Here is a 25295-nt window from a genome sequence, read left to right as displayed (position 1 = left end):
AGAGGTGACATATTTTTATTTTGATTATATGTACAAAAATAAATTATATTTATAAATGCAAAAATACATATAGAGAGAAATGCAATAAAGAAGGAAAATAATTCCTTATAATCCCTCTATACTGAGGAACCAATAAATCAGTTGGTGTTTTTTATGTTTTCTGTGCACATGTGGTTTATTTTCATAAAGTTGACATTGAATTGTATTAATAGCTATGCACCTTAATGTTATGAGCCTTTGCTCCAGTCGTTGAATATCCTAAAGCAGAATGATGTGTAATATCTGCATAATAATTTAGCCTGTAGATAGATGTGTTTTTGCTGTTTCCCCATTTATTGTGGGGAAATTTTTCTCTCTTTAGTAATTTGAAATATACTTATTCTGTTTGATTCTGATGGTGATTAAAAGCAAAAGAAACCCTCATGTCTGAACTATTTTTTTTTTTTTTTAATTAACAGGGTTAGGAACAAATTTGGGTCATTTCATCTCTACTCACTCAGTTCCATCTGTGCGAGATGACAACGTGGCATACTTTTATGTAACCTTTACCACTGTTTCATGTGTTTATATAATCTTGAATTTTAGGCAGAGGTTTTCCTTTACAGTATCTTTTAAAGACTCATCATATTTGCATGGCTTTATAAATATTTCAACAATTATGTTTTAATTCATGTTGAGAGGATTTGTTGTTCAATACCACTTATTCAGTTTTGCAACTCATTCGTAATTTAACTCTTACTTTTTCATCTCCAGTAATTGATTTACATATTTAATAGTTTGAGAAGGAAATGGCAATTCAGTATTATTGCCTGGAAAATCCCATGGACAGAGGAGCCTGGTAGGGTACAGTCCATGGGGTGGCAAAGAGTCGGACACGGCTGAGTGACTTAAAAAAAAAAGCTAAAGAAATATGAGGGTTATGCTTCATTTTTCATACTGGAGAATGATTCTTTTTTTTGTGAACAAGACAAATTTAACCAGGTATAAATTTATGAGCTCATAATAGTTCCCCCCAAAAGGCAAAAGTGCTTTAAAAACTTCTGCTAGTTTGTGTGTTCAGTTCAGTTCAGTCGCTCAGTTGTGTCCGACTCTTTGGGACCCCATGGGCTGCAGCACACCACGTCTCCCTGTCCATCAGCAACTCCCGGAGGAGTTGTCCTGGAGGACTCATGTCCATCGAGTCAGTGATGCCATCCAACCATCTCATCCTCTGTTGTCCCCTCCTCCTCCCACCTTCAATCTTTACCAGCATCAGGGTCTTTTCAAATGAGTCAGTTCTTCGCATCAGATGGCCGAAGTATTGGAGTTTCAGCTTCACCATCAGTCCTTCTAGTGAATATTCAGGACTGATTTCCTTTAAGATTGACTGGTTTGATCTCCTTGCAGTCCAAAGGACTCTCAAGAGTCTTCTCCAACACCACAGTTCAAAAGCATCAAGTCTTTCGCACTCAGCTTTATTATAGTCCAACTCTCACATCCATACATGACTACTGAAAAAACCATAGCTTTGACCAGACCTTTGTTGGCAAAGCAATGTCTCTGCTTTTTAATATGCTGTCTAGGTTGGTCATAGCTTTTCTTCCAAGGAGTAAGTGTCTTTTAATTTCATGACTGCAGTCACCAAAGTTTGTATATGAAGTATTTTAATTCTGTTCATTTGGGAGAAATCTGTCTTGATTAAGTTTGTGTTTTGTTGTATGTACTTATTGAGCTTTCCCCCCTCGTTTTCCTTGATATTGTTGTTGTTATTTAGTCATCAAGTCATATCCAACTCTTTTGCAAAGCCATGGACTGTAGCCTCCCAGGCTCCTCTGTCCATGGGATTTCCCAGGCAAAAATACTGAAGTTGCCATTTCCTTCTCCAGGAGATCTTTCCAACCCTGGGGTCGAATCCTATTTTGGCAGGGAGATTCTTTACCACTGAGCCACCTGGGAAGCCCCTTCCTTGTTGTTACCATTTATATATTTATCTTTGATTGTTATGCTTAGATCTTATTCCACCTCAAGGAAGTTCTGTGCAATCATTTTTTTTGTTCCTTCTTTATCTGTTCTCCACAGTATATGCAGATTGGATCTAATTCCTATATCCTTCATGCTTTTTATCATTTGTCTTAATCTTTTGCCCATCACCTCTGGTTTTATAAGTTATTTTTCCATTAATCTTCTACTACATTAAGCAGATGTTTTCATAATTTAGTCTTTGATTTAATGTTCCCCTTCTGTTTTTAATTTGACTGCAGTCTCTACTGATATCATATTTATATATCAATTACTTTCCTTTTATTTATGCATCATTTGGAATTTTGTTGTGAACAAAATCAACAGTTGTAACAGTCATCCAAGACACATAATCTTGTTCCTGTAGATGTGAATTTTGTTTCCCTCAGAATTCAGGCAGTGCTAAAATGCACTTCTTTCAAAAATTAGTGTGGTTTGTGTATAATTTCTTGCCTTAAGAAGAGTAAAGACTCTTGGTAATGAAAATAGAAAATACAGAAACATCATGGAGGGAAAAAACAGTAAAGAGGATTCCACATTTACTTGATTCTATAGTTAGAAGAACAAGAGCCTCAGATACGCAGATGACACCACCCTTATGGCAGAAAGTGAAGCAGAACTAAAGAGAAGAACTTGATGAAAGTGAAAGAGGAGAGTGAAAAAGTCCTCTTAAAACTCAACATTCAGAAAACTGAGGTCATAGCATCTGGTCCCATCATTTCATGGCAAATAGATGGGGAAACAGTGGAAATAATCAGAGACTTTATTTTGGGGGACTCCAAAAACACTGCAAATGGTGACTGCAGCCATGAAATTAAAAGATGCTTGGTCCTTTGAAGAAAAGCTATGGCCAACCTAGACAACATATTAAAAAGCAGAGACATTATTTTCCCGCAAGGTCCATCTAGTCAAAGTTATGTTTTCTCCAGTAGTCATGTATGGACGTGAGAGTTGGACTATAAACATAAAGAAAGTTGAGCACTGAAGAATTGATACATTTGAACTGTGGTGTTGGAGAAGACTTTTGAGAGTCCCTTGGACTGCAGGGAGATCAAACCAGTCCATCCTAAAGGAAATCAGTCCTGAATATTCTTTGGAAGGACTGATGCTGAAACTGATACTCTAATGCTTTGGCCACCTGATGTGAAGAAATGACTCATTGGCAAAGACTCTGATGCTGGGAAAGATTGAAGGCAAGAGGAGAAGGGGACAACAAAGGATGAGATGGTTGGATAGCATTACCAACTTGATGGACATGAGTTTGGGTAGACTCCAGCAATTGGTGATGGACAGGGAAGCCTAGTGTGCTGCAGTCAATGGGGTCGCAAAGAGTCGGACATGACTGAGCGACTGAACTGAACTGACAGTGAGCAAGAATCCCTTAGAAGAAATGGAATAGCCCTTAGAAGAAATGGAATAGCCCTCATAGTCAACAGAAGAGTCTGAAATGCAGTACTTGTGTGTAACCTCAAAAATGACAGAATGATCTCTGTTCGTTTCTAAGCAAACCATTCAACAGCACAGTAATCCAAGTCTGGGCCCCAACCACTGATGCCAAGAAGCTGCAGCTGACTGGTTCCATGAAGACCTAAAAGACTTTCTAGAACTAACCTCAAAAAAGATGTCCTTTTCACTATAGGAGATTGGATTGCAAAATTGGAAGTCAGGAGATACTTGGAGTAACAGGCAAGATTGGCCTTGGAGTACAAAATGAAGCAGGACAAAGGCTAACAGAGTTTTGCCAAGAGAATGCACTGGCCATAGCAAGCACCCTCTTCCAACAACAAAAGAGATGGCTCTACACACAGATATCACCAAATGGTCAGTAACTGAAATCAGATTGATTATATTCTTTGCAGCCTAAGTTGGTGAAGCTCTATGCAGTCAGCAAAAACAAGACTGGGAGCTGACTGTGACTCAGATCATGAGCTCCTTATTGCAAAATTCAGACGGAAATTGAAGAAAGCAGGGAAAACCACTAGGCCATTCAGGTATAACCTAAGTCAAATCCCTTATGATTATACAGTGGAAGTGACAAATGGATTCAAGGGATTAGATCTGGCAAACAAAGTGCCTCAAGAACTATGGACAAAGGATTCACAACATTGTACAGGAGACAATGACCAAAACCATCCCAAAGATAAAGAAATGCAAAATGGTTATCTGAGAAGGCCTTACTCATAGCTGAGGAAAGAATAGAAGCTGAAAACAAGGGAAGAGAAGGGTAAGATATACCCAACTGAATGCAGAGTTCCAGGGAATAACGGGGAGAGATAAGAAGGCCTTCTTAAATGAACAATGCAAAGAAGTAGAGGAAAACAATAAAATGGGAAAGACTAGAGGTCTCTTCAAGAAAATTGGAGATATCCAGGGAACATCTCATGCAAGGATGGGCATGATAAAGGACAGAAAAGGTATGGACCTGACAGAATCAGAAGAGATTCAGAAGGGTCACAAGAACTATACAAAAAAGATCTTAATGACTAGGATAACCATAATGGTGTGATCAGTCACTTAGAGCCAGATGTCCTGGAGTGTGAAGTCAAGTGGTCCTTAGGAAGCATTACTACCAACAAAGCTAGAGGAGGTGATAAAGTTCTAGTTAAGCTATTTCAAATCCTAAAAGATGATGCTGTTAAGGTGCTGCACTCAGTATGTCAACAAATTTGGAAAACTCAGCAGTGGCCACAAAACTGGAAAAGGTTTTCATTCCAATCCCAAAGAAAGATAATGCCAAACAGTGTTCAAACTACCACACAGTTGTGCTCATTTCACGTGCTAGTAAGGTTATGCTCAAAATCCTTCAAGCTAGGCTTGAGCAGTACATGAATCAAGAACTTCCAGATGTTCAAGCTGTGTTTAGAAAAGGCAGAGGAGCCAGAGAGCCAATTGGCAACATTCGCTGGATCATGGAGAAAGCAAGGGAATTCCATAAAAGCATCTATTTCTGCTTCACTGACTAAGCACCTTGAGTGTATGGATCACAACAAACTGTGGGAAATTCTTAAAGAGATGAGAATACCAGACCACCTTACCTGTCTCCTGGGAAACCTGTATGCAGGTCAGGAAGCAACAGTTAGAACCAGACATGGAACAATGGACTGGTTCAGAATTGGGAAAGAAGGACAAAGTTGTATTTTGTCATCTTGGTTATTTAATTTATATCCAGAACACATCATGAAAAATGCTGGGCTAAATGAAGCACAGATTGGAATCAAGATTGCTGGGAGTAATAACAACCTCAGATATACAGATGATGCCACTCTAATGGCAGAAAGTGAAGAGGAACTAAAGAGCCTTTTGATGAGGGTAAAAGAGGAGAGTGAAAAAGCTGGCTTAAAACTCAACATTCAAAAACTAAAATTATGGCATTCAGTCCCAATACTGCATGGCAAATAGAAGTGGAAAAAGTGGAATCAGTGACAGATTTTCTTTCCTTGGGCTCTAAAATCTCTGCGGAGTGGTAGTACAGCCATGAAATTAAAAGATACTTACTCCTTGGAAGGAAAAATATGACAAACCTAGACAGTGTATTAAAAAGCAAGGACATCACTTGGATGGCAAATATCCATATAGTTAAAGCTGTGTTTTTCCCAGTACTCAGGTACAGATGTGAGAGTTGGATCATAAGGCTGAGGGCCGAAGAATTGATGCTTTTGAATTGTGTTGCTGGAGAAGCCTCTTGAGAGTTCCTTGGATTGTGAAAAGATCAAACCAGTCAATCCTAAAGGATATCAACCCTGAATATTCATTGAAAGGACTGATGCTGAAACTGAAGCTCCAATATTTTAGCCAACTGATGCAAAGAGCCCACTCATTGAAAAAGACCTTGATGCTGGAAAAGATTGAAGGTAAAAGGAGAAGAGGGTGGCAAAGGATGAGATTGTTCAATGTCATCACCAACTCAGCGGACGTGAATTTGAGCAAACTTCAGGAGATACTGAAGAACAGGGAAGCCTAGTTTGCCTCAGTCTGTGGAGTCACAGAGAGTTGAATATGACTTAGTGACTGAACAACAAGATTAGTTCCATCTGTTCCATTTGTAGCAAAATTTGCTTAAAGGTTCTCTCATATGAGGATGGCATTATTCCATGTTTCTGGTCCTTTTGCTGGGTTTCTCCTGTTTCTAAAATGCAGCGATTATGATAAGCCTTGTTCAGGACGATTGACTCACTTTGTCAGCTTAACTAGTAAATTTACCCAAAGACTATGTTTTCTTCCTCAGAGAAATTTAAGGAAGAATATGATTTAAAATTAGGAATAATATGAAATAGATGGCCAACCTAGAGACAAGGATACTAAAAAGAAACATATAATTTATTATTCTATAAAAAATAGAGTTTATCCTAGTTTACTTGGATCATTGCAAGCAAATAAATAGATGAGAAAGAGTTTCTTGAAGATTGTTTTGCAATGTCTTTGACAATATCAACATTTATAGTAAAATGAACTTGCAAAAAATGTATGACTTGCAAAAATCCAAGGTTTAGGCTGACCTAGTTAACAGTTCTTTTTGAAGAGCATTTGTTCCTCAGTTTGGAGAATGTATGAGTAATACTTATCTGAACTATAACATTTGGCCAGGGCTAATCTGACAGTGTATCTGTGAGTGAACAGAAATGATAAGAAGAGAAGAAATAACCTCCTTATCCACTTTGAAGTTAAAGATTATTTTCATTGTACATGGGGAAATATACTTTAAATAAAAAGACAAAATTGTTATGATTTTTATGGTACTATGTATTCTTCTGAAAATTACTGGTGTATAAGTCTAGTTTATGGTCTCAAGGACACGGCTGCTTTTTGTTTAAAGTGACACACAACTAACATTATTAAAAATGTTTTCTTGTGCAAATCATCTCATTATTGATACCACTACATTTATATGATCAGAGTTGGAATAATTTCCACCTACCTTGAACGACCCTCACTTATTGCTTTCCCAACCTAAATTATGAGAAACAAGTAAAGCTGAATAACCTTCCCTTTTAAAACAACAAATATTTTAGTAGTTTATCTTTCTCATTCTTTTGTCCCTAGAAATGTACCTTGTGGGGAATTTAGTTGAGGTAAACTTTTAATTTAGGGAGAATAAGTATTTCTATGATATTTATTACTTTTCCTGTAAAGGGTCATTTTCTTGTAGATTCTACTTTTATATTTATTTATTTGTAGATTCTACTCTTAATAGTCTACTTAAAAGACTACTTTTAGCTAAATTTATACCTGAATATTTGTTTACTCCTGGAGAAGGAAATGACACCCACTCCAATATTCTTGCCTGGAAAATTCCATGAGCAGAGGAGCCTGATGGGCTACAGTCCATGGGGTCGCGAAGAGTCGGACACGGCTGAGCGTACACACACACATTTGTTTATTTGCTTAATGGGTCTTTTATATTCCATTTTATTTTCTAGCTGATTATTTTGGCTAGCAAATATCTGTTACTTTTAAATACATTAAAAAAAATTAAAGCATTTTCAGATTTACAGAAAAATGGCAGAGTTAGTATAGAGTCCCCATACATGTATATCCAATTTAACTGATTACTAACATCTTATTTGAATACATTAAATACATTTCAGTAGCTAATTGCATTAATTTTAATAGTATATGAATTTTGTCACTTGAATTTTGGAATATTTTTGGAAGTAACATCTTGTTAGCTCTTTCAGTATATTCCACAATTTGGGGTCATTCAGATTTTATACTACTAATTGAGTCAATATTTGTGACATTTAGTTTCTGCTAATTCATAGTATGAATAAGTTTTGGTCTTTGTATTATTAATCTGTAGGAGTAATTTGTATATTTTGGATAAATAGTTGTGTGTATTATACCTCTTCTGTCTTTCTCCCTTTGTCTTATACAATTATCTTCAGTGAAGATTTCAGTTCTTCTAGTGCATTTTGAATTTTTTTCTGCATTTTTAAAAGCCAGGCCCCTTTCATTTTTCTGCCTCCATCTTCCCAGTTTCTTTTTCCATCTGCCTGAGAAGAGATTGTGTCTTCTTAAATCTTCTTAGAGAGAACACACTCTGTTCTAATTTTGTCATCTTTTTCTTTAAAGAATAATTCCCCTGAGTTTCCAAGTTAGGATTTTTAAAATTCATTTTTCTATGGCACTGGGTTTGGGATGCATGGAATTGAAGTTAAGTATTCTCTGTTAAGGATTAGAATGTTTGCTGGACAGAAACTGATGGGTGATTAGCACCAGTTTTCTTTGATCAGTGGAGTGTTTGTATCCCAGACTAATGGCCAAGACAGGGAGTGAGGCAGTTGGGGATACCAGCCTGCTTTGCTGTGTGGAGCATGTGTGGTCTGAGGATGTATAATAATTAGACAGTCTTCATTCTAATGATCTGTTATTGCCACAGTTTGTAAGAATGGTACTACCCTTGCTGTTGTACAAGGTCATCTTTTATTTGCATACTAGCTTCCATCCTCTTTCATCTAAATTAGCACACTCTTCTCTCTCCTTCTTATACTGTTCATGTATGTCTCTTTCTTCTAAAAGGTTCCCATTAGTAAAAAAAAAAAAAGTCCTCTCATTTTTAAAACAGACACCTTTAGACCTTAAATCACTCTTCATTTAGTCCCTAGCACTCTGCTTCCCATGACTGTTGAGTTTCCTCATTAGACTTGTCTCTGTTAACTTACTTCATTTTCCCCCTTCTTTTTCTCCTTGAATCTGCTGTAGATGTGTTTTGTATGCATCATTTCACAACCAGGGCTCTTGTCAGCGTCACCAGTGACTTGACTATTGCTTAATGACCCGATGACCAATTTGGAGTCTTCATCTTAATTAACTTAGCAGCATATTCTAACAATTGTTTATCCCTTCCTTGGAAAACTTTTGTGAACATATGTCCATATCAGCAGCATTCTGGATCTTCCATGCTCCTAGCTATTCCTCTTCAACCTTCTCTGTGGAGCCTCTAGATACTGGATGGCTCAGGCTGAATCCTTAACTTCTCTTCCATCTACACTCACTCATAGTTTCTCATCCAGCCTCATGCCTTTAAATACATATATGTTCTGACTCGTCCAAATGTATGTCTTTAGCATGTTTCTTTCATCCAAGTGTGTAAATACTGGATTTCTGTAGTAGCCTACTTAAACTTTTGCACTTGAGTGACAAACAAGCATTTCAAATTTACAGTGAGGGTGGGTGCTGAGTTGTGTCTGACTCTTTGCGACTCTATGGACTATAGCCTGCCAACCTCCTCTGTCCATGGGATTCTCCAGACAAGAATACTGGAGTTGGGTTGCCATTTCCTCTTCCAGGGGATCTTCCCCACCCAAATTTACAATATCCAGAGTGAAATTGCCAATCTTCCCCACTGCTCTGATCTGATTCTCCTGCAGTCTTTTACCCAGAAATTTGTAAGTTTTATACTTCTGGTTGCTCAAGCCAAAATCTTTTGATTCATCCTTGACTCCATTCTTTTTCTGATACTTTGAATTCAGTCCATCAGCAAAACCTGTCAGATCTCCCAGAGAGTGTGAATCCAGAATGCTCCCCACCTTCACTAATCCAAACTACCATACTCTTCCCTTAAGTACTCTAAGTTCTGGGCTGAGTTTCCTGTTTCTACCTTTGGTCTTTACAGAAGATCCTGTAAGGAAGGAGCTGCCTGTGCTCCTTCTCTCATCTCCTCTACTAATGAGATACCTTGTTCACTCCTCTCCGACTCCCCTTGGTGGTCCTAGAATGGTGAAGCACATTTCTTCCTTACGGGCACTGCCCTGTGTTTCCTCTGGCCAGGACTGTTTACTTTCTGCCATATTATCTAATGCTGAAGTCTTTTTGTGCCCACCTAACCTTTAGCCCCCTCCCCCTTTTCCTACTTTATTTTCATCCAGAGCCTTTATTACTATGTGACGTTTGGTCTGTTTTCTTACCTGTTTTCTATCTGTCGCCCCCTGTTTCCTAAGGCTTAGAAGGGCAGGGCTATTTGTATTTGTGTATTTTGCAGCTCTATCTATAGTGGCTGGCACAGAGGGAACATAATAAATACCCTTTAAACCAGTGAATAATGAATGGTGAGTGACTCTTTTGGTGGTTATCAATTTCGTAAGCAGCATAGTTATTAACTTACAGAAATGCACATATCTGATAAAAACATTAAGCACACGATGCTGTGCAGTGAAAAGTGAATCTCCCTATGCCTTACTGTCATTCTCCATTGTTTTATTCCTAGAAAAAGATCTATGTGTATACTTTCTTACACCTAAAGAATAGAGTGCAAACTGTAATATACATTGCTATTTACACTTAATATATATTTTTGAAAATCATCATTATTATACATATTGTACACTTACATATACATATATTTATACGTTAGTGTATAATATGGACAGAGAGCTGTGACAAACCTCACAGTGTATTAAAAAGCAAGATCATCATTTTGTCCACAAAGGTCCATGTAGTCAAAGCTATGGTTTTTCCAGTAGTCATGTACAGATGTGAGAATTGGTTCATAAAGAAGGTTGAGCACTGAAGAACTGATGCTTTCAAATTGTGGTGCTGGAATAGACCCTTGAGAGTCTCTTGGACAGCAAGGAGATCAAACCAGTCAATCCTAAAGGCAATCAAACCTGAATATTCATTGGAAGGACTGATGCTAAAGCAGAAGCTCCACTACTTTGGCCACTTGATGCAAAGAGCTGAGTCACTGGAAAAGACCCTGATGATGGAAAAGACTGAAAGCAACAGGAGACAGAAGACAAAAAAGTGGCAGAGGATGAGGTGGTTAGATAGCATTACTGACTCAATGGACGTGAATTGGAGCAAACTCTGAGAGCTAGTGACAGACAGGGAAGCCTGGAGTTCTGCATTCCATTGGGTCACAAAGAGTCAGACACAGCTTAGTGACTCAACAACAGCAATAGCAACCTAGAATGATCTCCAAAATCTCTGTATAAAACATAAGCAACGATGTGTAGGATTGTGTGCAGACTATTTTAAAATGTGTATGTATGTGTATATACATATTACGCACACATAGTAATATATATATTACTTTTCAGTCGTTTTCCTGGCTGATAGTTGAGTTTCAGCTCAATATTTAGACTGGTTTTTTGTTTTTCCTTTGCAGTGCCCACTGTTGATGTCTTTCAGATTTCCACAAAAGAGAGATTTGGTCTGGGACATCAGCTGAAAAAGTAAGTTTTCCAATGAGTGAAAGCAAATTTCTGTTAAAGAGAACTGAGTTCTCATTTTGATTGCCACCCCCGCCCCATTTTTATTCAGCACAGCTCTTTGAAGTAAATGCCTCAGGAGAGGAATTCATCCTGATGCTGAGAGGCGCATCAATAATTTAGCTGGCAGAGCTCACTTTTAGAACTGGGCCAGATTCCACCTGCCCCGCCCCCTACCCCCCACCCCCGCCCCCCAGCCAGGATCCTTTCTCATTTCTGCAACACCCTGCCTTCCACCTGAGAAGGTGGGCATGTGAAAATCAGAAAGTAAACTCTTAATGTTTAGAATTCTACATCTTTGAAATGAAATTCAATTTACAACGTATGTTTAGCACTTTATATTATGTGGTGTTTTCTTTTTAAGGACTCTGAAGAGAAATTTTCTCAGTTTTCTGTATTGAATTAGGTATGCTTTTCCAACTTAATTGGCTTTGTTTTTTTGACTGGACTTTGTTTTTCAAGCCAGTATGTTACAGGTCTTGGAGCAAAGCATGGAGCCTGCCTTCTATGTTAAGCCATTCAAGTTAGGTACCACCTCACCTTGCCACATCTTCCCACCCCTCTATGATTTTTTTTTCCTTCACCAGTTTTCTCCTTAGTTTTAAAACTTATTTTTAATTTAATGACTTTACTTGTTTAGATCGGTTTTAGGTTCACAGCAAAATTGAGAGGAAGGTCCTGAGCTTGCCTCCTGCCCCCACACATACATAGGTTCCCTATTAGCAACGTCTCCTACCAAGTGGCACATTTGTTACAACTTGTGAACCTATATTGACTATGATTATCACCCAAAGTCCAGAGTTCTACTTTATGTACATGTGTAAGCCACTTAAGAGATATTTGGGGAGAGTGAAATGACACTGGTCCAAACAAGACAAGAAACATAAAATTTCAGAAGTGTAGAAATAGCTTCCTACCCGTACTGGCATTTGAGTACATCATTTGGGCTCAGAAGAAGTTATGATGTGTATAATCCCCAACCCTGAGAAATTAAGGAAATGTGTATTCTATCTTCACTGTTTAATCACATTATAGAATATGTTTAGTCACTGAGTCATGTCCAGCTCTTGTGACTCCATAGACTAGAGCCTGCCAGGCTCCTCTGTCCATGGGGTTTCTGTAGTGGGTTACCATTTCCTGCTCCTGGGGATCTTCCTGACCAGGGATCAAACACAGGTCTCCTATATTCCAGGTGGTCTCCTTCTTGGCAGGCAGATTCTTTACCAACTGATCCACCAGGAAATAGCATTTCAGAAAAGTTATTTACTTTTATGTATAGATTTTAGTTAATGTGGACAGTTTGGTATATGAACTGGAACTTTTTTTTTCATGACTCTTGATCAGTTTTAGTCTAATTTAGTTTCTTTCCTTAATTTTAAATAACTGGGTTTTCCTGTGATCTTCTAGTCTAATATAATATATAATAAAATTCAAAACCTGATCTCATTCTCAGAATAAGTCATAAGAGGAAATTGAAATATAAAGAGGCTATTTTCCAGAAACATACAGCAAGTTAGGAAGGCAGATTTAGAATCTAGGCCTTTTGTTATTGCTCAGGAAATAAGAAATACTCATTAAACTTTTTCTGTGATTCTTTATCTTTTGTGTTTCTGGCAGTAAGACAGAATCTCAACAACAGCAGGAGCTGCAGCCTTTGCTTATGCAGTGCTGCTTTTTTTAGTCAAGTACTTAGCATTGTGATATATATTACCACCCTTGACCTTCATAACAACCCTATCAGGCAGGTACTATTACTCTCCATGTTTCCTAGATGATGAAGCCCAGGCCCCAACAGTTTAAGCAACTTGCTTAAGCTCACACACTGAGAAAGTGGTGGAGATTTCTCCACAAAGGATTTGATTTCACATCAGTATTTTTGATTCACCCACTAATCTGTCTCTCATACAATCCCAGATACTCCTTGCCTTCATAAAGCTTGGAATATATTTTCAGCATTGAATACATATTGGGGAAAACGTGAAGTCATTAGAAGAGCCTGAAGGAAAAAATACTAACTCCAAACAGATGTAATATAGTGATCAGTCTTGAATAGGGTATCTATTAGTCAAAGGCTAAGCATATCACAGACTATGGAAATATTCTTAAACTCTGTATGACTTTATGTTCAATTGGCATTAATCAAGCTTAAGCTGTTTTTAAAAGGAAAAGTACATTGTGAATCTCCAGCATTGCCTTAAGTACATAACAAATAAAGCATGGTATAAATTATTCATATGTTGCGTTCAAATTTATAAACCAAAATTCAATTTATAACTGATGTGTAAATTGCAATAAAAACTCACATTTCAAATTAATACAGGAATTTAACTTGATGGATGATGTCATTTCGCTCCAGCTGTTTTACCACCACAGTTTGAACACAGTACTGGTTACAGTGGTGCACATTTCTTTTGAAATCAGCATGTAGAAAATCATCACATTGCCCATGTATACTCCCATTTCTCTATCTGAACTACCCTGGAATCTTTGTTCGAATAGCTGACTGTGACATCATCTGGTCTTCACTTGATGTGAATGTATAATTTACCCTGAAGTCTCTTCCCTTCTTTTTATCATCAGCCAATGGCAGTTATAATAGCTCTTCTTAGTGCCAGTAACTCAAACACCAGTATGAGCACTGAAATATCTATTTTAAGGGAGTGTCCATTATACTAAATGTACTCACATTGTATATTTCAAATTACCATTGAAATGAAACACCATATTGAATTACTTACAGAGATAGTTAACTCCTCCCTTTCAAATCCAAGAATAGGTAGGGATTTGGGTGTCCAAATTTAAGAATTACTAGTTTAAGATGTTGAAGTCACACTTTAGAATGCTAATGTTATATGAAAGTGAGAACAATTTTAGCTCTTTGACTTGTGTTTTGTTCTGGTTAGTCTGTTGAGAATCAGAGAAGCACGTGTTAGATTTCTTAGGGAATGGTACACAGGAATGGCAATTTTTCATAGGAGGAAAAGAATTCAATTCTGCCTGGTACCAAGGGTGGTGTCACTGGGGACTTCAGGTTAAGAAAAGGGGAAAACGATGACCCTGCTGTTCTATTGCATTTAAATTTTGCTAAAATCTTAGGAGAAAAATATCTTCAAAAATTAAGTGGGAAATAAAACCTTGGTTTTCTGTTCTGATCTCTGGGAGGGATATACTGCAAATTTGAAGTCATGCATCATTGATTGTGACTGCAGTTTTACCCCCTTCTTCCTCACTACCTCTATAGCTATAAACACCCCCCCCCATAATTCCATATTTCCTCTGAATTTACAAAGTTGGGGTAGTAAGTCTGAGTGATGTAGTTTCTGGCAATCTGTGTTAATTTGGTAAATGAATAATCAGCCTAGTATTAAGAGGCACACCTGCCCCTTTTGAATAACATGTTAACATAGATTCATCTGTATCGGATTACATAGGTATTACAGCTCTGCCACTTACCATCCAGCTAAACCTGGACAAATTTCACGTCCTTACCTTACTTATGAAAATGTGTAGAAGGAGGAAAAAAGATTTGTAAATAAAGTTCCTCCTTTACACCCTGGCCTATTGTCAGTGGTAGATACTGGTACCATTTCCTGGTCCAAAAGCAATCTGTGTTAGAAATAACTGAAAACAGCAGGAAAAGCAGGCAGTGCTGAATTGACTTTGAAAAGAAAATGAAAATGTTTAATCTCTTGCACACAATGTTTATTGTAAAATTTCTTCTCTACTTCAATATCAGCTAAGGAACCCTCCTCCAGGGCCACTGGAGAGGTGGGATCCAGAGAAACTGTCACAGCCTGGGACCCATCTCAGAAAATAAGGCCACGTCTTAAATCCGCAGTTGACATTCTAGAATTTTTTTACTGCAAAACAGCGATGACATGGTCTTGATTTAGAAAATATTGAGGTCAGAAGTTACCAAATTCCTGCCTTATGATAGGAACTGAAAATTCTTAGAGGCTCATCATTAAAAGAAAAAAAAATACAGCATATTTTCAAGTGAATGGGGCTGTGCTGAACATAAAATTTGCTGATCTGCTTATTCTCCATAAAGTTAGTTTTGCACAGCTTATTTTTGCTTAGAATTTTGTAGTTTCATTTTGGTTTCCTTTTCAGGAAGAAAACTACATAAACAAATCAAGTAAAAAGAAAAAGTTTATTTGTATCTTCATCATAATTACTAACAAAAATCATTTTTAAACCTATGTGGCTGGCACCAACAAAATATTTCAGACTTTTCTTTTGCCACCAAAGCTAAAGGTGTTGATCCTAGAGAGTGTCCTTATAAATCTCTTTATATCCTTATTCTTTTACCTTTTAACAATTATTTAATCACTTGTATTTTTAATTATGTCACAGTAATTAATTATTAATTGCAACACAGTAAAATCACTAGAAATTTTCTATAGGATGTTTTCCTACACATGAAATCATCTTGTATGGTTCAAAATTAAATTCTCTCTAATCACCATGCATTTATTTTCCTTTGATAAATGCATTCTCTCCATAATCTATACAGAAATCTGATAGTAAATTACCTGGGAACTGTGACAACACACTTATCTTTGGTTTGACAGAATCATGCAGACATTTGTTACACAACAGTGGAAGCAGAGCAAAGAAAAATCCAATTGCCTGCACAATAAGAAGCTGTCAGAGAAGAAAGTCAAGTCTCCCCTGCATTTATTTTCAACCTTGCGCAGGTGGGTAATAGACATCTTCCCCTCGTCTTACTGAAATGCAGCACCGTCCATGGTTATTTAGTTCAGCGCGTTCCTTCTACACTCTCGGCATCTGTTTATTTTCTTTATGACTTTAAAGAACAATCAAAAAGCATAGCTACTCATTTCTGTGTTTTGAGTTTGTGTTTTTTACATTGGTTAAATTTACTAAAATTACATTTCTTTTGGTTTCTAATTCCATAGAGTTTCCCTACCAAAATTAGTCCTTTGTATAGCAGGGGTCCTCAAATGGTCCCTGAGCTGCAGGCTAGTAAGTGAAGCTTCATATGTATTTACAGTCATTCCCCGTCGCTAGCATAACCACCTGAGCTCCTGTCAGATCACTGGTGACATTAAGATTCTCAGAGGGTTTTCAATCCTTAACCTTAAAGTCAAGGTGGAATATCCTGAGATTGCCACAAAATAGAAATAAACTGCACAAAAAATGTAACTCACTTGAACCATCCTGAAACCCCCACACTCCCAGGTCCACAAAAAAAGTTTCTTCCACGAAACTGTTCCTGATAAGAAAAGGTTAGGGACCACAGCTTTATAGGCCTCTAGAATAGGTAGGAGGGGAAGAAAAAAACAAAAAAAACTGGACAATCAATCCTTTTTTTTGCTTTCCAGGTAACATAGAATTCAGTCCCTGTGATCTTTCGGTACATACTTCTGGTTTCAGTTTTCACTGGCTAGGCTGGGTTTAAAAGAGATGGTATTTGTAGCAGAGTTGAGTTGATGGAGCCCAACAGGTGTTCTCCACGGTCTGCTACACTCACGATTTGCCCTGTTAACTGTTTAACTGTTCGATTTCGAAGGTCGCCAAGTTATCCTCCCCCTGGTTGTGGAAAAAGCAAATCTAAACTGAAATCGGAGCAGGACGGGATCTCCAAGACGCACAAGCTACTGCGGAGGACTTGTTCCAGCACCGTCAAGACGGAGGACGTGTGCGCCCCGAAGCCACACAGGACCTTCGGTCGCTCGCTGTCCAGCGACCCCCGGGCTGAGCAGGCGGTGACAACCATTAAGTCGCACAAACTCTTGAACCGTCCCTGCTCTGCAGCCGTCAAGCAGGAGGACTGCCTTGCTCTCAAGTCGCACAGACTCTTGACCCGCTCTTGTTCCGGAGACCCGCGCTGTGAGCACAATGCCAGCCTGAAGCCTCACAAACTGTTAAGCAGGTCTTACTCCAGTAACCTCAGAATGGAAGAATTATACGGACTCAAGAATCACAAGTTGCTCAGCAAGTCTTACTCCAGTGCTCCCAAGTCATCCAAAACGGAGCTTTTCAAGGAACCCAACGCAGAGGGCAGGAGGCTCTCTCTTACCTCAGGGCTCATTGGTATCTTAACACCATCGTCATCTTCATCTTCCCAGCCTGCTGTGCGTACATATTTTCATCTTGAGTTCTTAGATGTTAGCCAAGGGGCAGGAGAGGGTTTTGTGAGTGTGTTTGTGTTGCAAAGGTCTGGTCAAAGACGCACGGTTTTGTTTTGGGTTTTGAAGATTTACTATTTTTTTTTCTTCTTTTGAATATTCCTTTGCATACCAGACATTTGTAGCTAGTACTGGAATGTTCATTTTGATTCTGGAAAAATAAACGTTCCTGTGGATGTGAGGTCTAGTCCAGATTCCTGTCATGGGAATGAATGCTCCTAAAAATAGAAGTCCATTGAATTCACAAAGCAAGCATAGCATTTTTAATGTTTAATTAAGCAGGTTTATCTAATCTCTAGTTTACTCACATAAGTCGTGGAAGTCGGAGTTTGTCTAAAGATTCAGAGTGGTGTCCTTGCTGTTGTGCATAAGTAGAGCGCTTTGCCTGTGAACTTGCAGAGTGAAGTAACAGTTAACCGCTGTATCCCAGAGCGTTACTTCAAGCTGCTCTCAGTGTCTGCTTTATAAAACTGAAATTGCTTTATCCTGAAGCTGTTTTGTGGTGAAGATGGGGCTGGCGGGAGATTGTTTTAAAACTTAAGTACTTTGGGTGGTATTTACTGGGAATCAGATTTACACAAAGTTTGCCTCTAGAGTGATTAGCATTATAGCCAGCTTCAGATAAAGAAGCAGACCTATCTTATTTATAATTACATAAAATAACTGACCAAAAGTTTTCTTTGCTTTTAGTAAATTGGTGTGTGTGTGTGTGTTTGTGGTGCTCTTGTATAGATATATTTCTGAAATTACGTTGTAAACTATACCGTGAAATTTTGTGTGAAGAAAATATATTTGGCTATGTTGGTAGTTTTAGGTGGACATCCCTAAAAGCCCATATCTTCTCAAAACTATCAAAGACATACAGAAAATTAATTTTGTCAGAGTTACATAGTAGAAAGAACCCCATAGTTAGTTTCATTCAAGAAAGATAATTTCAGATATTCTGTGAAAGAAAATGTCTTCGTGTCCTCCCATAATACGTCCTACCGTATTATGTTGAGCATAATATGGTAGTTTAATATTCTACCCCTTTCAGTAGCTTGGAGGAATTGTACCTCTTTCACACATCCTTGAAGGAATAATTCTATCTAGTTGTAAAATGAGATTGAATAGTCCAAATGAGGAAGTGGGAACGTTCAGTGATCAGGGACAGAGACAGCAGGTTTTTGTGATCATTTAGAGATGCCAGTCATTTTTACTAGAAGATCAGAAATTAAGAATGCAATTCATTTAGTTTAAACAAAGATTGCAATAATAATGGTGGAAAGAGCATTATAATAAATTCTAAAATCTTAGTGTCATAATCAGTGATTTGATTCACTTACAGGTAACCTTAGAAAATCACATCTGCATTCATTCTTGCAAAAGTAAAACACTATAATTTATATATTTTTCCTAATTAAAAAACATTTTCTTTTTACTTTGCTTCTTATAGCCAAATGGTGCCAAATGCATTCCAATACGAGACCGTGGCTTCCTAGTGCAGGTATGAGCCAAGCCCCTGAAATAGTTTAGCCTTTAGTGGGTTTTCAAATCCTTCTTGAACTTGACTTAATTCTTTCTCTTTATTGTCTTATTCAGACAATTGAGTTTGCTGAACAGCGGATCCCTGTGTTGAATGAGTACTGTGTGGTTTGTGATGAACCACATGTGTTTCAGAATGGCCCCATGCTTAGGGTAAGTTCTCACTGGTGGAATGTTGGTTTAGAACAGAAATGAAGAAGGTTAAGATATAAACAAGTAAATAATTGCATTTACAGTAAATGCTCTCTATGGAGTCAATTATTTAATACACAAAGTTGTATAGTTTTGACAAATGTATCACTATTTCTGAAGGACTCTGTGAAAGATAACAAGCAATTTCAATTTAGGAAAATATTTCTTAACTGTATTTCTTACATGCGCCTATCATCTTGCTGTTGGTCTGTCTTTATATATCTCTGTGTCCATCCATATTGATATGTATATATATGTAAACTTGTAAACATTTTTTCAATGTAAACATTTTTTTTTCAAAACCACTCAATCTACAATACTTAATGTAGGAGGTATTCCCTCGCAGTTCAGTGGTTAGGACTGCATGCTTTTACTGCAACCGGCCTGGGTTCAATCCCTGGTCGAGGAACTAAGGCCCCACCAGCCATGCAGTTTGGGAAAAAAAAAAAAAAAAACAGAAGAAAAAGAGTAAGATATTTAACATAGAGGGAAATCGGTAGTCCTTATTCCAATTAGAAGAGGTATATATAGTAGAATCAGAAATAAAGATTTTTTTTAAAATGTCTACTCACACATTTGTGGCATTATTAAGGAAGTATGGAAATAAGAATCAATGTGTAAATGGTATTTTGGGGGATAATTATCCAATTAAAAATTTTTTGCAGTTTTTTTTATTGAGATAAAATTTGTATAAATAAACAGTTCATTGTTTTAATGTGTACAATTCAATGTTTTTTTTTTTTACTTATATTCTCAATTTTGTGCAATTATGACTACTTTCTATAATTCCAGAATACTACTTTCTATAATTCTATTACCCCAAAAACGAACCCCCATAAATGTTAGTAATAACTCCCAATCTTCCCTTCCCTTCATCCTCTGGCAACTACTAATATATTTTCTGTCTCTATGAATTTGCCTATTTTAGAAATTTCGTACGAATGGACATTAAATTATATGTTATGTGGCCATTTTTTTCACTTTGTAGTAAAATGTTTTTGAGGTTCTATATAGTATGTCTCATAATTTATTCCTTTAATGGTGGAATAATACTCCATTATACAGCTATGTGACTTTTGTTTATCCATTCATCAGTTAATGGAATTGCTGGAGACTTGTGTTGACTCTGTCTAACTGTTTCCGGAACTAGCAAACTATTTCTGACAATGGCTGTGCCACTTTAGATTTCTAACAGCAGCATATGATGGGGTTCAAGTTTCTCCACATCTTCACCAATACTTGCTATTCACCTCTTTTTTCCTCCAACTATAACCATCCTATGAATTGTGAAGTTGTAGCTCATAGTGGTTTGCTTTGTCCTTTGCTAATGACTAATGCTTTGAGCTTCTCTTTATGTGCTTATTGGCCATTTGTATGTCCTCTTTGGAGAAATCTCTTTAAATCCATTGCCCATTTTTTAACTGGATTGTTTGCTTTCTGTAGTGAGTTCTAAGAGTTCCTTGTGGCTCAGCTGGTAAAGAACCCACTGCAGTGTGGGAGACCTGGGTTCAATCCCTGGGTCTGGAACATCCCCTGGAGAAGGGAACTGCTACCCACTCCAGTATTTTGGCCTGGAGAATTCCATGGACTGTATAGTCCATGAATCAGAGTCAGATACTACTGAACAACTTTCACTTCACTTCAAGAGTTCTTTATATATTCTGAATTCTAGATCATTATCAGAGATATGATTTGCAGGTATTTTCTCCTGTTTTGTGGGTTTTCTTTTTCTTGACGGTGTCCTGTGACAAACAAAACTTTTAATGTTAGTAGAATCCAAATTTATCAATTGAGGTATTGCCTAATCCAAGGTAACAAAGATGTATGCCTATATTTCCTTCTAAGAGTTTTATAGTTTGTATCTTACATCTAAGAGTTTTATAGTTTGTATCTTACATGTAAGACATTGAGTTAATTGTTGTTTATGGTATGAAGTGAGGTTCAGATTCCTTCTCTTGCATGTGGATATCTAGTTGTCTGTGCACCATTTGTTGAAAAGACTATTCTGGCCTCATTAAATGATATTGTCTCCCATGTGGAAAATGATTTAACCATAGATGTGTGAGTTTGGACTCTTGATTTTGTTCACTGATTGTATGTCAGTTCTTATACTTGTACTATACTATCTGAATTACTGTAGCTTTGTAGGAAGTTTGGAATCAAGAAGTGTGAGTTTTCTAATCTGAAGTGTGAATTTTGTGCCTCTTCTAATCAACATTTTACTAGAGGTTCTAGCCAGGCAATTAAGAAGAAAGAAATAATAGAAGGTATCCAGATTAGACAGGAAATACTAAAATGATATCTATTTGCAGATGATTTATGCACCATGTGCCAGATACTCTGGGTAGATATTTTGCATGCTTGAGTGCATGCTCAGTCGCTTAGTCACGTCCAACTCTTTCCGACCCCATGGACTGTAGCCTGCTGCTGCTGCTAAGTCGCTTCAGTCGTGTCTGACTCTGTGCGACCCCAGAGACGGCAGCCCATGAGGCCCTCCCCGTCCCTGGGATTCTCCAGGCAAGAACACTGGAGTGGGTTGCCACTTCCTTCTCCAATGCAGGAAAGTGAAAAGTGAAAGTGAAGTCGCTCAGTCGTGTCCAACTCTTCGCGACCCCATGGACTGCAGCCTACCAGGCTCCTCCGTCCATGGGATTTTCCAGGCAAGAGTACTGGAGTGGAATGCCATCGCCTTCTCCAGGACTGTAGCCTACCAGACTCCTTTATCCATGGGATTGACCAGGCAAGAATCCTGGAGTGGGTTGCCATTCCCTTTTCCAGGGGATCTTCTTGACCCAGGGGTTGAACCTGCGTCTCCTGCATTGGCAGGCAGATTGTTTACCACTGAGCCACCTGGGAAGCCCGAGGTATTTTGCATATTACTTCCTTGTTTGATTTTCACAGAACTCTGTGGTTTAGGTATTTTTATGCCCGTGGTGCAACCAAGGAGATTAAGATTCAAAGAGGGTAGGCAGTTTCTTTAGTATCCTCCCCAGCTGTGTGACTGGAAGCTGAACTTTGAACCTGATTGTGTCCAATTTCAAAACTGCACCACCAACATTTATTAAATGCTTTATGAGTATAAGGCACTATGCTAGAGTCTGTTGCACTTTTTAAGAGAAATTTATCCTATGTGTTTGAAAAGATAAATTATAAAGCCTGGAAACAGGTAGTTTTATTAGAACACTTTTGCCTTTCAAGATTTATGTTATAAAAACGTATATACAGCCATTAATGAGCACAGTTATCTGTCAGGTTTTATGATATATTTGTTTCATTTTATTGTTTTTGGAAAACATATAAAAAAAGTTTTTCTTGCCCCTCATATGCTATTTTTAACAGTTATTCCTCTCAAAGAGATATATTGCTATTCTGAAACCAAATTAACTGACTCAGCATTTATTTTAGTAAAGATTTGTACAAGATTGTTATTTTTATTCGATACACAGAAATGTATAGTTATGCTGAAAGGAGAAAGAATCATTTTATCATGTTCATTTATCCCACTAAGAAGGCTCATCTTTCTTTTGTTTGTCATTGTGCATCTGTGGACCTTGATTTATTTCTTAATCCATGGCAATAATATTTTCATTGCAGAATATAATAGTCATGTTATTAATAGCATAAGCTTTTTGGTGTTTTTTTTTGTAATCGTATTTTTGAAGTGCCTTACATGGATCTTCCCTGGAAGCTGGGCTTCCCTTGTGGCTCAGCTGGTAAAGAATCTGCTTGCAATGCAGGAGACCTGGGTTCCATCCCTGGGTTGGGAAGCTCCCCTGGAGAAGGGAAAGGCTACCCACTGCAGTGTTCTGGCCTGGAGAATTCCATGTACTGTACAGACCATGGGGTTGCAAAGAGTCAGACATGACTGAGCAACTTTCACTGCATGGCTTATCTTATTTAATCCTTATAATAACCTTCTGAGGATGGGTATTACTACGCCTGCTTTATAGATGAGGAAAACAGTAATTTTTTTTTAATGTCACAATGCTAGTAATTGACAGGGACAGGATTTGAATCCTGGCAGAATGGCACCAAGGCCATGGTTCTCAATCATAATGCTACTCTTGACTTACATACTTGAACTGACTACTTTCACGTCCTGGAAATTGACTACACTTGGTGTTGGGAGTTTGCTCTTCTCAGTTTACTTACTGGCAGTTCATTCCAATAATAGGTGATAGAAAGATCGTAGTTGATATTAGTATTCTCTGTGCCTTCCTCCAAGTTCTCTTTTACTTTATCTCTGTCTTTCTGCACCAGTTAAGTATGCTGTCTATTTCTAGAAATGGAAATGTTTTCATAAAAGTGAAGACAACATTTTTAAATAAATATAGTTTATCAAGAGGTTTTATGTTGCTGTAATTCAGGCTGATATCTAAGGAAATCAGAAACCTTACTTTCTTAAATAGTAAGATAAGTAACACATGAAATCAGATCAGGAAATGAAAATAGAGAAACATCTCATATTCAAAGGAAGAAAAGTAAACAGAATACCTCCTTGTTGTATTAAACAGATATTTCACTTAAATCAGGCATATTCATTTTTTACTTCTTATATTTCCATTGCAATGTATTTTGCTATAATTTCAATAATGTATAGTGATTCATTTCAATAATGTATAACAATTTTTATAAATGTAATTTCCTATGGATAGTAATCAATAAATGGACTCATTGGTCACTTATTCTCAGCCCATGTAACACATTAAAAACTGCAGTAAATCCCCAAGCTATAAAAAAGAGACGTTATAGCCCCATGGGTGATTAAATGGTTAGATAGAATTGTTTCCATAGATTTTCTGCCTCACGTTTGTTACATTTGTTAGATTTCTCTGTCAAAATTCAAACTGTTTCTCACTTTTTTCTCTTTTCTTCAAGCCTGATTGTTTTTTAAATGACATAAGTCTCCATTTACTCCTATTTCCCAAATGTCCTAAAATTTTAGTCACTAATTTCCTGTTCTGTCACTTTCCTCAGAGGTCTAGGCAAGCTTGTCACACTTTTGCAACATGAGGAACTAAACTACTTATTTAGAAATACCACAAGGCTCTGATTTTCTCTTTTGTTTACAAAGGTTATAAATATCACTCTCAGGTGGGTTCTGACATGTGATACTTTAGATTTGCATAAAACTCACATTATCAGGTGGGTTGTTCAGAGTCCCAGAATTTCAGTTTGGCAGTACGGTCTGCAATCCCATCAGAAAACCAAACCAAAACCAAATCACTAGTTGATTTTGGAATCAACTAGAGTGTTAATACAGTAGACTGTTTTGGTGATGCTTTAGAATGTTGATTTTGGACTTCATCGAGTGTGTTTGCAAAAGAGGAAAAGGAGGATTTACTGCCAGAATCACCACTGTTTTTATCAGCCTGTAAATTCCTAGTGCCCTTGTCTTTTTGTTATACTCACCTTAAACCCCATTCTTGGATCAATGCAGGTGTTTGTCTTCTCTGAGCCCTGTATGTGAGCTGCTGAATCCTATTGGAGAAAACCACTCACGTGGTTGCGTGGCTTAGTGTCCCGACGAAGTTGGAACTTTGTCAGTGACACTGGGTGTGTGTTCCCTGTGTCCTGGGTTAACAGACTTTCTTGTTTCCCACATTAGCATGTGATAAAAGAATTATGATCTTGTTTTCTTCTCCTGCCCTGTGGAAATGTGCCACATTACTTGCTTTGTGTTATCAGGCCTGAGATTCTCCTGTCACCTCTTGAGAATAATGCTCCATCCCACTAAAGTCAAGTCAAAGAAACCCATGAATCTAATCATTTTTGTACCCAGTTTTGCTGTGGACCTTAGACAAATGTTTGTAACTAAGGTTCTTGTTACAAAGAACCTTAAGAGTTAGTAAAGTTAACAATACTCATAGTTTGGTCATAGCTTAAGGCACTCCCAAGACCAATCTTGAGAAACTGAGTATGTGGGTAAACCTAGATACGTCCCATTTTACCTAAGAGGAAAACAGGTAGGTCTTCTTATGTTTATGTCTGACCTTCATACCTTAATATTTAGGGAATGAATGAAAAAGCATAGCCAATTTTCTCCCCCCAAATCCATTTTGCAGAAATTAATGTTGCAAGTTTTGACATAACAGGTCAAACTAAATAATTTCGCCAAAAAACTTTTAGTTAAAACATAAATATTTTTACATCCAAATTGAGCAGAAATTGGTTTTAATAATCAAACAACAGCTTTAGTTTTATGAGACAGTAGGGATCA

At 37.5% G+C, this 25295-nt stretch overlaps 1 protein-coding gene across 3 annotated transcripts in view; it reads left to right on the top strand.

Annotated features, from left to right (window-relative positions):
• Positions 1–25295, top strand: part of PARP8 (poly (ADP-ribose) polymerase family, member 8) — a 197309-nt gene that overhangs the window by 126437 nt on the left and 45577 nt on the right. For all 3 annotated transcript variants that reach the window (XM_010857180.1, XM_010857181.1, XM_010857179.1), the window contains 5 exons: positions 11102–11168; positions 15779–15904; positions 16741–17305; positions 18795–18845; positions 18941–19036. In XM_010857180.1, coding sequence (XP_010855482.1) covers positions 11102–11168; positions 15779–15904; positions 16741–17305; positions 18795–18845; positions 18941–19036 — 905 coding nt within the window. The remainder of the gene's footprint in view (positions 1–11101; positions 11169–15778; positions 15905–16740; positions 17306–18794; positions 18846–18940; positions 19037–25295) is intronic.

The sequence above is a fragment of the Bison bison genome, unplaced genomic scaffold, assembly GCF_000754665.1.
Source record: "Bison bison bison isolate TAMUID 2011002044 unplaced genomic scaffold, Bison_UMD1.0 scf7180017864378, whole genome shotgun sequence".
Lineage (NCBI taxonomy): Eukaryota > Metazoa > Chordata > Mammalia > Artiodactyla > Bovidae > Bison > Bison bison.
This window is presented reverse-complemented; position numbering and strand designations above follow the sequence as displayed.